This window comes from Podarcis liolepis (genome assembly GCF_965112155.1).
Source record: "Podarcis liolepis genome assembly, chromosome: 9".
NCBI classification, from domain to species: domain Eukaryota; kingdom Metazoa; phylum Chordata; class Lepidosauria; order Squamata; family Lacertidae; genus Podarcis; species Podarcis liolepis.
The window spans coordinates 44,243,719-44,261,001 of NC_139564.1; the positions used below are offsets into that span (position 1 = coordinate 44,243,719).

The 17,283-nt window shown below is 41.0% G+C and overlaps 1 protein-coding gene across 5 annotated transcripts in view; it reads left to right on the top strand.

Annotated features, from left to right (window-relative positions):
• The window catches only part of TLL1 (tolloid like 1), a 128,110-nt gene extending 117,053 nt beyond the window's left edge, over positions 1-11,057 (top strand). For all 5 annotated transcript variants that reach the window (XM_083520255.1, XM_083520259.1, XM_083520258.1 and 2 more), the window contains 5 exons: positions 3,095-3,220; positions 3,994-4,121; positions 6,391-6,604; positions 7,134-7,384; positions 9,020-11,057. In XM_083520255.1, coding sequence (XP_083376381.1) covers positions 3,095-3,220; positions 3,994-4,121; positions 6,391-6,604; positions 7,134-7,384; positions 9,020-9,154 — 854 coding nt within the window. In that variant the 3' untranslated portion in view covers positions 9,155-11,057. The remainder of the gene's footprint in view (positions 1-3,094; positions 3,221-3,993; positions 4,122-6,390; positions 6,605-7,133; positions 7,385-9,019) is intronic.
• Positions 11,058-17,283: the final 6,226 nt, after the last annotated feature.

Genomic DNA, 17,283 nt, shown 5'->3' on the forward strand with positions numbered 1-17,283 from the left:
TGATTTTGGCTGTACCAACTATGACATAAAATAACTGCATGCTGGTCTTGTTCAGACAATAACACTTCCTTTACTGTGTCCTAATGAAGGGGAGGGCTTTGCCTCCCTAAATATGCATTTCTGTAACAGCATTGTGGTGCTATATCCAGCCCCTATTAGCCATACTTCCCCAGGGAGAGTCCTAAAATGCAATTAATGCATTGCACCTAAACACACACACACACACACACACACACACACACACACACATTTCAATACGTAGCTTAATGCCCAGTCACAGTCACTGCACTCCTATGCATAGTTTCCTTAGGCGTAAGCTCAGTTGAACTCAGTGGGGCTCACTTCACACTTTATAGGTTTAATTTCAGAAGTGGCTCCACCAGTGGCATTCAGTTGCAAAGCTACCTTCCTGGCAGGTATGTTGCTACCACTTGTTGAAATGGAGAGGGGGTGAGGTGGCAGGGAGTCAGGGCTGTGCGGGCACACACTGGCAGCAGTGCCAGAATGGCTTTGCCAGTGTGACTGCACAGTCCTGAGCTCTCTGCCACCTCTCCCTCTTGGTACGTAGCTGTGATGACGCTGCCCAGAAGTTATCATTGCGTCTCTGCCCCACCAGCTGAGCTGCTTTTGTTCCATCTGTAAAACACATCAAACTTTAACAAAATACCTTCAGCCAGCTGAAACACAGCCCTTTCACTTTTAACCAGAAATGCCAGCCAGCTCGCAAATAAGTGTCACAATTTACACAGCTGGCATGAAGTAGGAGCCCTATCTGAGTACAGTGGTGCCCCGCAAGACGAATGCCTCGCAAGACGGAAAACCCGCTAGACGAAAGGGTTTTCCGTTTTTGAGCTGCTTCGCAAGACGAATTTCCCTATGGGCTTGATTCGCAAGACGAAAACGTCTTGCAAGTTTTGCGATTTTTTCCTGCTTCCCCCCCCCTTTTTCTAAGCCGCTAAGCCGCTAATAGCCTTTTAGCCGCTAAGCCGCTAAGCCTTTAATAGCCGCTAATCCGCTAAGCCGCTAATAGCGCTAATCCGCTAAGCCGCTAATAGGGTTGCTTCGCAAGACAAAAAAACCGCTAGACTCGCCGAACGGATTATTTTCGTCTTGCGAGGCACCACTGTAAAAAGAAAGAGGTACCCACCCTCAGCTTGGTGAGCTTCTTCATTCTCTGTGTGAATCAGTTCCTCTATACTAATCTGCAGCTAATGAACTTGAAAGCCTTGTTATCGCCGCATGGCAAGGAAGGCCTGCTGGTAACTTTATCACTCCAGTAGAAGACATTGTCATTCCTGCTCTGAGAAAAGTCCTGGAGCTCTGCTTCTTTTCATTCTGCCTCCACTGTGCCACTGTCCTCCAGTCTCTGATATAACCATCAACAACTCTGATTATTTTAGCTTTGCTGAAAAGAGAGGGCCTTACAAACATCTAGTGTGGCGTGTCATTTTGAATATGTTTCAGAAATAAGTCTTGCCAGTTTTGATTTAATGGATCAGCCCCACCTAAAATAATAACAGCTGAATGGGGGCAGCAGATGCCTCTGTCTTGCTGGAATGACTGCCTCTTAATCTAGTTTGGCTTTTCTCCTTGCAAATGAATTTTTATGCTGTTTAGTTCAGCTCACATTACCCCCACCCCCACCCCGCTTTACGCCTAACACACTAAAAGCATTTTTAGAGGATTACTACTCAGCAAACAGGGTACTACTGCCTGCCATGTTGCAGATTTTCCTGCAATACATAACATCTATTTCTTTCATGTACTGTTTAAATATGTTTTGCTTTTTAAGGTGTTATGCCATGTCCAGATTCATTGTGATCAAAGCGCCTTTGTCACTGTCTCGAGAGGGAAAAACTGTAATAAATCACAATGTATTATTAAGAAGTCCCAGCATGTGCTGAGCTTGGAATCTTGTTCAGCCTAATTTTATTTCGTCTCACTTTTGGTACTGCTGCCAAAATGCCACTGGTATAAATTCAATACCTTTGTTTTTGTTTTGTTTTTTTGCGTGCATCTAAATAGTACTGATTAGAACTGCACGAGTCGTGACCCATGAAGCCAAATGCAGCCCTTCAGAGGATTAATCAGCAATGTTTTTGCTTCCTGTTTGGGACTGTAAAGCAAGGGGAGGTTTTGTCGAACACCCAGCATAAACTCAGATGCTGCCACAGCTGCTGGTGAAACATTGTTGGAACAAAGAAAATTAGTTATAATTTAAAATTATAGACATGGGCCCATTCCCCCCCCCCCGAGAGTCTTTTCTCTTCTGTGCCACCCCCTCCCCCCAAAAAAATGGGTGGGGTCAGGATGAAATGAGAGAAATATAATAAGAATATGGGGATCAGGAATAAGAAATTCTAGATGTTCACAGAGCAGGGTGTTTACTGAGATGGCACCATCGTCCCCCAAATGCCTCATTTTGATGTACAGTGGTACCTCGGTTTATGAACTTAATCCGTTCTGGAAGTCCATTCTTAAACCAAAACTGTTCTTATACCAAGGCACGCTTTCCCTAATGAGGCGCCCTCTGCCTTTTGGATTCCGTTCTTAGATTGAGGTAAAGTTCACAAACCGGGACACTACTTCCAGTTTTGCGGAGTTCGTAAACCGAATCGTTCTTAAACAGGACTGTTCTTAAACCGAGGTACCACTGTAGTGTCATTCAAAAGGCATTGTGGTGGAAATTACGGTGACCTTCATTGACCCCTCTCTTCTTGGTAAAGCCATAGTCCCTTGTTTATTTCTAGAATTTATTTTGCTTCCCCTCAGGATGGGGGGGGGGATTTCCCAATGCCTCCCCAGTTTTGTGGCCTGAAGGTGGAGCTGTAAGAGTGGGGAGGCATTTTGGGCTTTGCATTAAAAATTAAATATGGGCAGCGGTTTGTTGGCCTGGGTGTTAATGATTTGCTTGAGAATGGCCATTGCACTAGGTTGCAGGTTGAGCAATGAATGGGCATACAAAGAGAGGATAAAACGAGTGCCTTGGTTTTTCCCTTTTCTGGACTTAAATGTAACTAAACCGTTCTATACTTTATTCTGGAAACTGGAGGAAGATATTCCACTCACAACAAATGTCCTGTGTATCTTGTAGATAAGGATGAATGTTCTAAAGACAATGGTGGCTGCCAGCATGAATGCATCAACACTGTAGGAAGCTATGTATGTCAATGTCGCAATGGATTTGTGCTACATGAAAACAAACACGACTGCAAGGAAGGTAAGAAGCAGTAGTATGAAAGAGCTGCTTACTTTGAAAGCTTTGCCAGATGTAGCCTGCATTCAGACATGGGGTTTATAGTGTTACTTTTACTAGTAGTAATACTCATGCTTCCTGTCTCAATTAATAAGGACCTTTTACAATGCATTATGAAATTGTGGCTTTTTGATAGATATACTGCCACTGCCACATTGCGCTAAATTTTAACATGACAAAAAAGAACTGTATACTGGGATTGCCACCCCAAATTCTGCCACGTGAGATTACAGCACAAACCTCCAATGGTTTTCGGGGTGTTGCAAACAAGTCCCCCCCCCCCCGGAAAAACATAACACAGAAATACGCTCTAAATTTCCCATAGTTTCCACCAGATTTCCAGAAGCTGCTTTTACACGCTGTGAAAGATCACGTAAAATGTGGCTGATATCTCTTAAGGAAACATCAGGAAAACAAGTTCTGCCTGAACGCTGCCCAAGCTATTTGGGCATTTGTACCTGTTGCAAGGCACATTATGGAAAAGTTCTGTATCATTTGTAGTGGACACTGCCATAAATGCAAAGCCAAACGCTAAACTACAACTATGGATTATTGTTTGTTAGACTAAATAATTAGTTTGTCAGTGGTGATGGTGGTGACCATGAAATTAGGAGGATTACTAGCCCTGGATTAACTTCCAGACAATTTTGCCATTGCCATGAAATGATGCTTTTCTCTTTACATGGTATACACGTTCATTCAGACTCACTCAGTCTTTCTGTCAATTATTGATGCAGCCGAGTGTGAACAAAAGATCCATAGTCCCAATGGAATTATCACGAGCCCTAACTGGCCTGACAAATATCCGAGCAGGAAGGAATGCACATGGGAAATCAGCGCAACTCCTGGTCACAGAATCAAAATAGTAAGTAGCTCTTTGCAGCCCTTTGCAGTTCACCTGTAGATGATTGCAATGTTGTTTTAAGATTAAGATGAGTCATAGTTGAAGGCAGTTGGTTAAATATACATGGCCAGGTTGAAAAGTTTCCTTCACACCATGATGGGGAACCTGTGGACCTTGGGATCTTGCTGGGATCCAACTTCTGTCAATCACAGACAACACACTACCACAGCTGGTTGTTGACTCTGAGCCTGCTAGCTCTGGAGTCTGTACTCTGAATAGTGGCACCAGGGACCTAGACGGGGCAGGGCTTGTCAGTCCAACCCCTGCACAGTCTCATCAGGGCTGGCCTTAAGGCAGTTGGAGCAATTGGGCCAAATTGGGCCATGCGGGCTGCTCCTAAGGGTTCTGCAGACTTTGGCTGTGAACTGGGGCCCCACAAAACATTTCAAGTTGGGCCCCAGAGTTTCAAATTGGGCCCCACTGTCTGGCCCTGAGTCTTATAGTTGCTGGGCCCGAGTTGTCCTGCCCTTGCATGAAGTCTTGGGTTTGCAATTTTGGGAGAGGGGAGACAGCCTGCTGGGGGGCAGGTGGGCTGGGGAGGCCCCCCTAGATTTAGAGGCCCTAGGCTTCAGCCTACTTAGCCTATACATAAATCTGGCACTGACTACCAATGCTTTAGAATGATGAGAGTTATGATTGTGAAAGATCCCCATTAAGGTCTTCTTTAGAAAGAGCGTGAAATTTTTGTTATACCAAGGTCACGGATATGATTCCTATATGGGCCACCTGTATTGCAGGGGGTTGGACTGGATTACCCTCAGAGTCCCTTCCACCTCTGATTCTATGAAACATTTTTGTAGGGATTATTTTCTACAAGTACTGTTCTCATGTACTGCATGTGTAATTTAGACAAGAGAGGATCATCTTCTCATTACCATTCAAATGAGCGAATCCTAAAGCACAGTGCAATACAGCACCTTTTAGATTAAAACGCAACCTAGCTCTCAGTTTGGATGGAACGAGTTCTGTTTTTAACCAGCTTCTTGTGGAGCTTTTCTGTATCCACAAGAGGCCAAATAGCACAATACTTGGTCATATGAGAATAGTCTGGTTGAACAAAATTTATGAGTAGCAACTGGGATAGCTGTACAGCTGTTTTATGGTGCATCTGCAGTTTCCTTCTATTACAGATGCCTAATCTTCCTAAAAAATAAAAGCCAGGAAAGTATCGGTGTTTCAATTTGCAGAGCTCTGTGATTATTCTGACTGTTTTCTCTCCACTGCCAAAACATCGGCACTTGAGCTACATGAAGTTCCTCAAGGCCAGCTGTTAACATAAACTGGCATCACATTGTACTTTGGATGGCTTCCACTGGGGATTCAGTAGATTAGAGCTGCTTTATTGTCCCAGACACAACTCGACAGCAGTTCTGTTTGCTCTCCACTTGACTTTTGTTTGGTTTCGTCGCTTTTAAATATTGCCTCTGAATATATTGCCTTGCTGTACTGGAAAGTTCCTCAGATGCTCCTGCTCCCTGCCTGATGGGACTGGGGCAGCAGGGAATAAAGCAAGGAAAAAGATGTGGGAAAGCCCATGCCAGGCATGCGTCAGAACAGCATGAAAGGGAACCTTCTTTCTTTTTAAAACTGAGGTGAAATGGCCTTTTCATAAATAGTTTTCAGGTTGCAACCCTAAACAATCTTAGAGTAAGCCCCATTGGCCACAGTGGGGCTTACATCTAAGTAAACATGTACAGGATTGTCCTGAACGAGTCTCTTTAACATTTAATTTAGTACACAAGGTGGTTGTTGTTGTTGTTGTTGTTGTTGTTGTTGTTGTTGTTGTTGTTGTTGTTAAAAACAGACTAACTTCTGCTGTGGTGGTACAATTGCATTCAATGAGAACCTTCTGACCACGGAAGACTTTTGATCTGGTGGAGGAATCCCTTTGGCAATCCAGGAAAGGAAACATTTTGTGTAGATTCTGTACTGGATTTTCAGCTCCCTGTACCCCCACCCAACTGCTCCAGAAGGTTGAGGGACTCTCTGGAAGGAGAAATGGGCAAAAATTGCTCCTCCCTTTCCTTTTAGGAAAGACTACCACTATCATTGGAGAGCCTGGATCCAACCCACTTTCTTTGCTAGTTCATTATTGCACTACTTATAAAAGTTGCATGCCATTAAAAATCCAAAATGCCCAGAGTAGCAAAACTATAGCATGGAGCTGACCTCAGGTTCACATTCAGAACACACCTGAAGTAATGGATCACTACTTTGTTAAACTTTTCAGGTTTTTAATGAGTTTGAAATTGAGCAACATCAAGAATGTGCCTATGATCATTTGGAAGTTTTTGATGGGGAAACGGAGAAGTCACCAATTCTTGGACGTTTGTGTGGAAGTAAGATACCAGATCCCCTTGTCGCTACTGGAAATAAGATGTTCCTTAGGTTTGTCTCTGATGCATCAGTACAGAGAAAAGGCTTTCAAGCTACTCACACTACAGGTATGAAAATAATTCCCACTACTTTTGTTGATAAATGTTTAAAACTGTCTGGGGCCAAATTCTAATCTGGGCTACGTTTCCATTAAGCAAAAAGGGGAGCAAATATTAGTTATATGTTCCTAATACAACATTATTGCCTGTGCTTCTAATGTCCTCCGTCTTTTTATTACTGGTGGAACAAAAACTGGTAGTATTGACCATCTTGTTGAATCCAATGGGCTTTTTAATGAAGATGAAATATGGGGCTTCAACACTGGAAGCACATTGCATCCTTCAGACACTCAAAATTCTGTTAGAAAAAGCAGCTGCCAACATACTGATGTCTGTTATTTTTTCCAGGTCAAATATTATTTCTAGTTCCTTGTTATTTCAATTCCTTGGTTTATACTGGCCCCTAGCGGTGGTTCTAATATCATTCTTACCACCATCATGATTCAGAAACACAGGGTGGGAAATTATGTGTGGTTCCTTTTAAAACAAGATCGAAAGAAGTGTATATTTGTTTTTTCCCCTTCCTTTCTTTGCACAGAGTGTGGTGGTCGTCTGAAAGCTGAGGGCAAAGCAAGAGATCTCTACTCTCATGCTCAGTTTGGTGACAACAACTATCCAGTTCAAGCGGATTGTGAATGGCTAATAGTATCAGACCGTGGTTACCGAATAGAGTTAACTTTTCAGACTTTTGAGGTGGAGGAAGAAGCAGACTGTGGTTATGACTACCTAGAGCTCTTTGACGGTCATGATACAACTTCTCTGAGGCTTGGTCGGTTTTGTGGATCAGGGGTATGTAATCTTGAAGTTATTCCAATGATTAAGACTCTTCCAAATATGAATAAATAAAATGACTATGGATGTGAAATATAGACGTTAATGCCCAAACAACTTTTTGTTGTCTTTCTCTATACAGAAGATAGAAACACACCCCTATACACCTTATCGCAACCTGCTTTTTTTTTTTTAACTCCTCTGAGTTTAAAAGCAGTTTGTGGTGCAGTGATAGGGTTCCCTATTTGAGAAAAAAAGAAGTATCAAAGCCCCACTGGTTCTTCTTAACAAAGTGTATGTAAAGGGACATATTGTACTTCTGCCAGTGTTTTGGCCTTTATAACCTACATGTTCATTGAAGTTAACAAAATTAAGTAATACCTGTTTCGACAAGGCTGCTTTTATTCTTCCAGGTGAGAAAAGTCAAACAGTAAGCAACGGAGCTATACATACATAGAAAACCCAGAATTTTAGAAATTCATTCTGCTTTCATCTCTGAATGCTAAAAGCAAGACATGATATAAAATCCAATTTTGTGTTTCCTTCGTGAAAGCCATCTAGTTCATTTAATATTTAGTCAATACTAAATTCATTATATTTCCCTGAACTTGCTTTTAAAGAACTTTTTCTGAGAGCTGAAACTAAACAGTTTCGGAAGGTTCTGTGCATGGGTTTTCCACATTAAGAGAAACTTAGGAGGAACTTTTCAATGTGAGTTAGTTTAGTTTAGTAGAGACTCTTCAAATAAAGTTTTAGTTGGGTGTAATGGAAAGGAGAGTGTAGTATGTGCCTTATGGGTAGCACAACATAGTGTGGGCACCTGAAGTTTGAAACTATAGTTATCTCTCAGCATGGTCTTCAGACAAGATGGAACAAGTATCAGTATCAGAGTTTGGAGTGTGCAATATACAAACACTGATGTAAGGGGGTGGGGGATTGGTGAAGCAAGTGATGACAGTAATTGGGGCCATCCACAAACACTATTTCATAGGATGCTTAAAAGCTCAGGACTGCAAATCTTTGGAGAAAGATCATGATATATTAAAGTGAGGGAATTAAATTTAAAGGTAGTACATTGAATGAAAATCTGCTAAAGGGAAGGATTTTCTGTACTGCACCAATAGCTAGAAAGACAGATTTTTGTCACGAGGACAAAAAATAGACACAACCTACATAGATTTCCATGATTTTTTGTTCACTTTTTTTTTAGCTCAAAGCTGTCTTTCAGATGAAGTATGCTAAGCAGAGAGTGTCTGCTTAATTCTTTCCCACTTTCATCTCAAAGTTGCCCTTCTCAAGTTGCTTTTACCACAAAGAGGAGAGCAATTCTGAGCTGAAAAATGACAGGTGTAAGCAACCACACACCCATTAGTGTCCCAATCATATGTAGCCTGGTTCCATGCTGCTTTAGTTTTAAGCAGCCACAACAGCAACAACAACACAGAATTCTAAAGCTCTGCTTGGTGTGTAGTTTGAGCCTCAGAAACAAGCATGCTCTCAAAGCACTACTCCATTCAGTGCTGATAGCAGAACAAACATCAGCAGACTGTGGCCTCGTCTAGAGAAAGGAAGACCACACTGTTAATTGTTGCAACATGCTTAACTGTGTCCATGGTAACCTTGGCAACCCCTTTTTTTCCCCTTTCCCTGCAGCCGCAAGAAGAGATTTATTCGGCAGGTGATTCTATTTTACTTCATTTTCACACGGATGATACAATCAACAAGAAAGGATTCCATATACGATACAAAAGCATAAAACATCAAGACAGTGTTCACACCAAAAAATAACAGAAGATCCCTTAGGCCACAAAATGAGACAGAAAGAGTGACTGTTGCGGAGAGGGGGGGATGGGTTTTGTTTTGTGTTGTTTTTTTTAATAAAAAGACTGACATTCTTAATAAACAAACATTTTTACACCATGCGTCCAAACTGAAGGAAACCTGAAACATCTCACTGCTAAATATATTCCTATTCTAGAGGAACAGACATTATAGCGATGACGTGTGGTCTCAGGCGTGGCTGTCTCTGCAAAGCCAGTGGAGGGGCGCTGCATACTTCCAGGGAGACTATAAGAGCTTTGCTCACAGCTTGACAAATGTCATAGTTGCCTGCATACTCAACCAGTTAAGAACCAGGGAAAGTGACCCTGTAGACTCTTGACAAGTGACTGGTGTTCAGGAGGGCGGGATGGGAAATGCCTACCTTCTGCAGGTCATGCACTCAAAAACAAACAAACGCTGTCCTTATATTTTTCTTATTTTAATTGCTTTGGTGATATATCCAAGATACAGTGAATGCAAAGAAAAGTCAGGGGGGGAAAGGGGAGGGGGATCTTCTGAGATTATTATGCACTCGTAATTCATCTGTCCCACCAACGCATTAATGTAATGAAAACTGGAAAACTACATCTGCGAAATCGTTGAAACTTTAGAGAGTTGATCATAGCAACATATTGGAATGTCTGAAGCGTTATACATTCATCATCATTATGGGAACATCCAGACTTTGGACGTTGTCATTTACTGAGGACATTGAGTTTATTATTGCTGAAGGACTCCATACCTGCTGACCTCTTAAATTTTACACTAAGTACACATGAAAACGAGTCTTTTACAAGCCTGCTGTGGACCTTTATTCAATAAACAACAGAAGTAACCAGGGCCGGGATAATCCAAAACACCAGTTAATGGATTTCGTTTCAGTCATAATGAGCTGCTGCTCAGCATTTCCTTGAAAATGTTTGTGAATGGTTTAATTTTATTTTTTAATTTTAAACCACTCAAAAATGAATATTAAAAAGTTGGTTTCCAAAAACGTATTTCTCAGCAATTGGGGACAAAGGGGGTGGGTGGGTGTTTTCTGGAAATAAGACTTTTGTGATGGCAAAGATAATTTCTATGGTGCTATTCCATGAACATATTATTAAAAAAAATATAACCACAACGCAAGATGTTTTAGATCTTTTGAGCCAACAATCTGCAGATCATGAATGTCTCACTATGCCTGGCTGCATCTTAAGAAGAACAGACTTTCTAAGCATGTGAAAAAGATAATTGCAATGGCAGCACTAGCCCTGTGGAACAACTACTACTATTGCCTTAGAATTCTTGCACATGATCATACAGATCTTTCTGTAGATACATCCGATTTGATAAAGAACTTGACAATTTGAACATTTCATGTGTGTGTTCACAAAAGTGATCCACGAGCAAGTTCCCATCTGCAGAGCAAGATCATCAGTTGTAAATACAGTGGACTTCCTATTGATGTAGAAATAAGTACTTTTAGGAGAAACTATTGTATGTGCTTTAGGCCATACATGGCTTTAGTCACAATGTATATGCATCATGTAAGTATGTATGAATGAGTGCTTTAAAAAGAGTGAGATGTGTTGTGTACGGATGGACAGGTAAATTGTATTTCATGTGCCAAGTTCTACCAGAATTCGGATTGACTGTAGCAACTTCCTTTAAAGGTTTCATAAGCAGGACTTCAATAAAGAATCCAAGAGCTAATGAAATGTTACGTTTCATTTAAAAGAACTATTTTGGTATTATTTGATGCTGGTTGCTACACCACTTAGTTTTTCTTTCCTTACCACAATCATACACTGGCATTAATAAATGTGTTGTTGTTGTTTTTTCTAAAAAAATAATATTAAAATAAAACTAAGCATGTGCAGGTCTCATTGTTTGTATGTTGTTTCTGTATCACTCCTTTCATCCTCCAAATGACATAAATGTCAAGGATGACTCCTAGCCAAAGGAATGCACACAGCAGAGAGTTTATCATCAAAGATAACACTTACAGTCACTTCTACAGCTCTGGGTATCTGTGCACACCAGTCTAGCATCTAGGCAGCTGTTCCCAGGTCTGTGTTCTATAGAGCCATTGCAGCAAGAGAAGACCACTCCCTCTCCCCCCATTTACTAACGTTTCCCCGACAGGCTGTGAACCTTTGTGGAAGCTTCCTCTGTTCATCCCTTTGCAATCCCCTCCTGGTTCTGGGAGACAGTGGTGCAGGTTGTCTGGTTGGAAAAGACCTGTGGCAGGGCCTTCTTGGTGGTGGTTCCCTGATTGTGGAGTTAGGTGCCTTAGTTTCCCTATTAACCTTTAGGAGAAATTTAATTAACATTCTTGTTTACCTAGGCATTTGATGGCCAAATGTCCTCTGGAAACTCTGAGAGTAGATTATTGTTTTTAGGAGCTTTTGACTGTTTTTAGAAGGATGCTTTAATTAGTATGTGCAGTTCCTTTTCTCTTTATTCATATGAATGGAATGCATCAGTAGCTATCATGTATAAGGGTAGTTGAACTTAACATCAAAAATGTTCTGAGCAGGCTGTGAACAGGCTTTTTACCATGTCAATTATGTCAAGAGTCTACAAATTACCCTTCGCTCCATCTTGACACGGGTTGTGTTTTGTCATGATCCACTTAAGTAAAATTTAACACCAAACCTGTTTCTCGTTTTTGATGGCACTCTTTCCCCATTAGAAATAACTTTGAGTAATATGACACCTTCTCTGCAGTTGCACTTAATCCTCCAAAGGGCAGTGATGGCTGGAGGCAAAGGGATTTACTACAAAAAAGACGCTCAACTGCAGCACATTACCAACAAGTTGCACTGGGCTTTGCTGCTTCTCCTGTACTTAGAATTTTTAAATTTATTCTTAGTTCCAATTTTTTGTTTTTGTTTGAACAATGCCCCTGTCTTTGTCTCCAGTGGGAGGGAAGTGAATTATTCCATTTCCAGGGCTGGCAGATGTATTCCCCTATTTGGGGGGATGGGTCGTTGTTGTTGGCGTGCCAAGGGATTGAGGAAACTATGGCTCCTTCAAGTCCATGCCTTCCCCTGCTCTGCCCTTGTCAACCTTTAGTGATGTCAGAAGTCCAAAGTTGGTGAGATAAGGGCTGCAGGATTGGGGGGTGTTTCGTTGAAGATCCAAAGACTGACCACTCCACCCTTACGATAGATTCAAATTTATGACCTAGAATATGAACATACAGTCGCTGAACTAAATTTTGTTAAAACCTATGCTTAATTCTCATTCTCAAAAATGTTTATTATTTTGCTTATTAAATGTTGGTTATATTGTAAGCTCTGTAATGCATTAAAAGAGATAGTGTGGGGGTGTAAGAAACTCATGTTAACATTCTGTAAGGTGACTGGTTTAATTAATCAACCAGCATATTTTGGATATACACTGAGAAATCTAAAAGTACTTCATGCATTTTGTTCTAGTTAACCATGATCAGACCATCAGTTAAGGAATTCAGTAGCACTGCCATAAAGAGGGGCTGATAGTGGATGGTACTCAGAATTCAGGCAACACCTAAAGGCACCTCATCTAAACCAGCAATGCAGTCCACTTCATCATTTGGTGTCTGTTGCCTAAGACTTGGCTGCAATTGTGCACCAGTAGAAAAATGGTCCATGATCTTCAGGCTGGTTTTGAATTATAGAAAGGAAATACAATTTTGAGGTCATGCTTAATCTTAAATATTTCTTCATTGGTGCTTTAACAAATATTCACCACTATTTGAAACAGCATGCTGGGGAGGGGGAAATGAAAGAACTCTCCACATGTGATGGTCCAGCCTAAAATATGAGATAAAGTTTTCTTTAGGAATACAGTCTTGAGTGTCTTTTTGAAACAGATTAGAATATCACAAACCCGACATAAAAGTTTAGATTTATTATTAGTTTTAGAACAATAAATTATAGGCACCTCTTAACAAGAAAGTTCTCATTGTCTAGCAAAATGGTTTACAAGGATCTGGAGAGTATTAAAAGTGGGGGGAAATGTAAGGATGTTAAGAAATATCTACTTGGAATGGCTGACATCTCCAAAGTATGGAGCAAAATCAGACATGGTCAAATCATGCCAAAATGGACAAATAAATCTGTTTCTTCAATTTGAGGCTGTAGACCACAGAGCATTCTCCCTCACTCGTTCTCTCTCCCCCCTTTCCAGATGTAAGACTCTTCTGAAACACTGCATCTGTGGTTTTGGGGTTGTCGTTGTTCTTGCTGTTTTTTAACCTTTTTTTAGCACTGATATTCCACAGTCATTATCTGTGTTATAAAAGTTTGATTATGTATTTTCAAGACTATATAAAGATTTTGGGATGCTTCATAACATACATACAGCATCTTTCATTTAAACTGATATGGTACAGCTGACTTCGATAGAGCAAAGGTGTAACACTCACCATACTGACTTAAAAATAATTTATGTTGGAAATGACTTATAGTCATGCTTACAGGTTCTGGTACTAATCTGCTCAACTGCAGCTGTTCTGAGTCAAGTGATTTTTTTTTTTTTTAAGCTGGGCAAGTGCCAGGATTCAAACCCGTTATATATGCTGAACATGGGGTTTGTGTGACCTAAAGGGCAAATTCGGGGCATGCTATGAGGGAACTGCAGGGGAATCAATGAGATCAGCAAAAAAAAGAAGAAAAGAAGAAAAAAGCTTTTAATAGTGAAAGGTCAGTGTTTTGTGTGATACTGCTTGATTCCTGTAAAAGTTTCCAGGTAAGACCTGCTGCTCCCTATGACAGATTGATGTTGCCTCTGTCTTTACCATTTTCTTCCTCACAGCTTGATAGGAAGCAAAGAATAACACAAGGCAATTGACAACATTTTATTTAAATCCCTAAAGGAGTTTAAGTTCTCAATATCCCATGCCACAACCAAGTGCAGATTTATGAAGCGCTTCCAGACAGGCTGCTTATTTGCCCGAAATGTGGTTGCTATCACACATTTTATGTAGAGTGCAATTATCCCATTAGGTTTCTAACCACACAAAAAACAGATATGGGAAAGTGATGGGAAAATAGCAGTGCATAGTGCAGAATAACATCTACTAGTTGCATAAGCACTACATGAGCATATTAGGATGAATGCTGTTTAGCTGGAGTTGTATAACCTCTGCACATTTTGGGGGGAAATATTAACGTGAATGCTGAATAAACAGCTAGTCTGGAAAGTCCCCATGACATTTAGGGCACTTCTTGACTGTCTCTATTTTGGGGTGGGATTCAGTCACATACCAGTAAATACAGGTTGTGCAATTGAAGCCAATTTGGAGCTCTTGCAAAACAAACCCCCTTCCCCTCTCCCAAATCTGACTTTTTATGGTAACGGGAAATGCTTTCGAAAGTGTGGAATAATACTTGCTTGGCACAGCACCATATAACCTCCCCACAAATTTTATACAAACCAAATAAACTGAACGCTCGATAAACAGGCTATCTGAAGCAAATTTAAGCACCATGATTTAATTGAGTTTCATTTAAACACGTTTTAAGCACTTGCTGGATTCTGACCCAGGACTTTGCCATTTGCATTTTCAGAAGACAATTGTTTTCTTTTTTCAAAAAAATTATTTAATAAACTGTCTGCCCCAAAGGTAAATGTGACCTGCTTTTTTTCTTTCTTTAGGAAATCTCATTTGCCAGAAGTATAAATGATCCAAGAGCAACTGCTACGTCGTTCATGGTCACAAAGCTGTTCAAACAAGCACATGGAATATTCAGGTTGCAACCTGGTAAATCTCAGACCTATTTCTGAGTCTCCCGCCACAAATCCAAAGTGAAGAGGCCTGGGTTAATGGGTGGTGGTGATTTCATCTTGCTTTTAAAAATCCCCATGGTGAGGCTACATCTCAAAGGAGAGTCCAAAACAACTGGAAGGCACTAGATTAGTGAAGGCTGTATTAAAGTGTTTTCATACTGCCTTTATGGCAACAGACAACTATCAAGGCTGGTTACAACAATAATCGAACTATTGCAATTAAAAAACAAACCACGATAAAAATCATAAATTAACAATGAATAAAACATCAGTTCTAAACCTACCGCTGCTCATTTTTATCAAGTGATCCAGAATTCTGGTATTATGAAGGACTGAAGGAAATCTCTACTATCCACTTTTCCCCTATCATACATAGTGTTCTAACCTTGTCATGTCTCTCTTCAGTTATTTCCTCCTCAGTTGAACAAAGCCCTAAACAATTTAGCCTTTCCAAGATGCCTAACATCCACCCACCCACACCCGACAATTTCAATTGTTCTTCTTGGTACATTTCCCAGTACTATCATATCCTTTATGAGATGGTGCATCCGCTGTATTCCAGGCATCACTGCAACTAGGTCTGGTGAAGAAAAATGGTCCTCCTCCATTCTATGTAGAAGAGCCAACCAGTTGAATATTTCTTCAATCCTTGTGATGGGTTAGAGGGTCCTCTATTGCACTACAAGGCAGCAGCTTATTCTGGGGGGCACAGGGCAGGCCACGGGGCTCAAACAGCAGCATCAACTCTCTCATTCCTCAGAAACTGCTGCCTAATGGTGGCACCATAGCAGCTTTGCCTGCTGAACAGCAGCCTGAAGGGGGAGAAGACAGAGTGACTCCACCTACAGCTGATCAGGGACACAGTGGAGAAGGCACTGATGAGAATCATCTGGCTTCAGACAGGATTGATGGAAGTTAAAAATTTGAATAAGATGTAAAAGTATGTTGAATTACTGTTGAAAATGATATGTTAAAAAAAACTAATAAAAAATATATTAAAAAAGAGAGAATCATCTGGCTTCAGTCTTCTTAAGCAGAGCTTCCAGCAGCAGTCAGATGCTGGTAACAACACTTGTAGTTTCTGGTTCTACCTTGATGCTTCCTGCTTGTCTTGACCCCATGACCATCAGATTCCCTGACCCCTGGACTGTCTGACCACATGGATTGCTGTTCATCTGACCCTAGGACTGGGCCTGACTTTGGATGCTGCCTCTGCCTCAGAGACTCTTCTGGTTGTCTGGCCTCCCACTCCAAAGAGCTTTGCATGTTGCTGCTCAGCAATGAGAATATGACACATAGATTTTGATAAAGACATGATGATACCAGTAATTGCGTTTTCAATCCCTAAGAATTTCCATTGTTGAGTTTGCCTTTTCCCCACTACTGCTGTCCACTGAGTTGACTTTTCCAGTGGGTGCTCTACCACGACTCCAAGGTTCACCTATTTAGCCTTCCTTAATGTATATGTGCAGGTGGGATTCCCTTCCCCGCCTCTACATCCATCACTTCACATACAGTATTCTGTCTCTTTTGTCATTTAGCTGTCCACTCCTTCAGAATAGCAATTTTCTCAGATTCTTCATCTGTTTTGGAGTTCACCATTCCTGAGTAGCATGGTACTAGATTAGGGTAGCTGACACAATGTCCTTTCTATATAATTTGACTCCCATCCACCAACATGGCCGGTGGCTAGGCATTGGCTCATCCATTCTAGATATTTAAATAATAAATAAATAAATAAATAAATAAATAGTACCTATCCCCGCAACCTAAGTGTTTATGTCATGGCAGCACTGGATGATTTCCCAGTGGCCTGGTTGGCTTGATGTTTATGTAGTTTTCTGCAGTGACTGGTGGAGTATGAAATGTTTGCTAAATCACTCCATAGATTCAGCAGTGGGTATGCTTGAAAGCAGTTTGAGGTGGGGTGGGGGGGACACCAGACAAATTAAGGAGCTCTAATGCATCTTGGAGTGGCATACTGAGAATAAAAGTAGTGAGCATTGCATCCAAACTAAGTTAATCAAACTTATCCCCTGGAAGTTTCATGCAAGCTGTTAAAATGACTTCAGCTGAGGTTTCTAAACAACTGAGGCCACTCTCTGGTGAACACGAGCACTGAGCATCCTTAATAATGTGTTCCAAATTTCATGACAAAACGAGGCCTGGTTCACATCTGTTGGTGTTAAATGCCCTGATAAGTCATCCACTTAAGAATTTTTGTGTGTTTCCTATGGCAATTTTTTGAAAGCATACTGTGAGTGTCACAACACAGACCAACAGTCCCTCATCCCAATAGTAGGAAATAAGGAATTCTGCTTATGCAAATTTGGAAG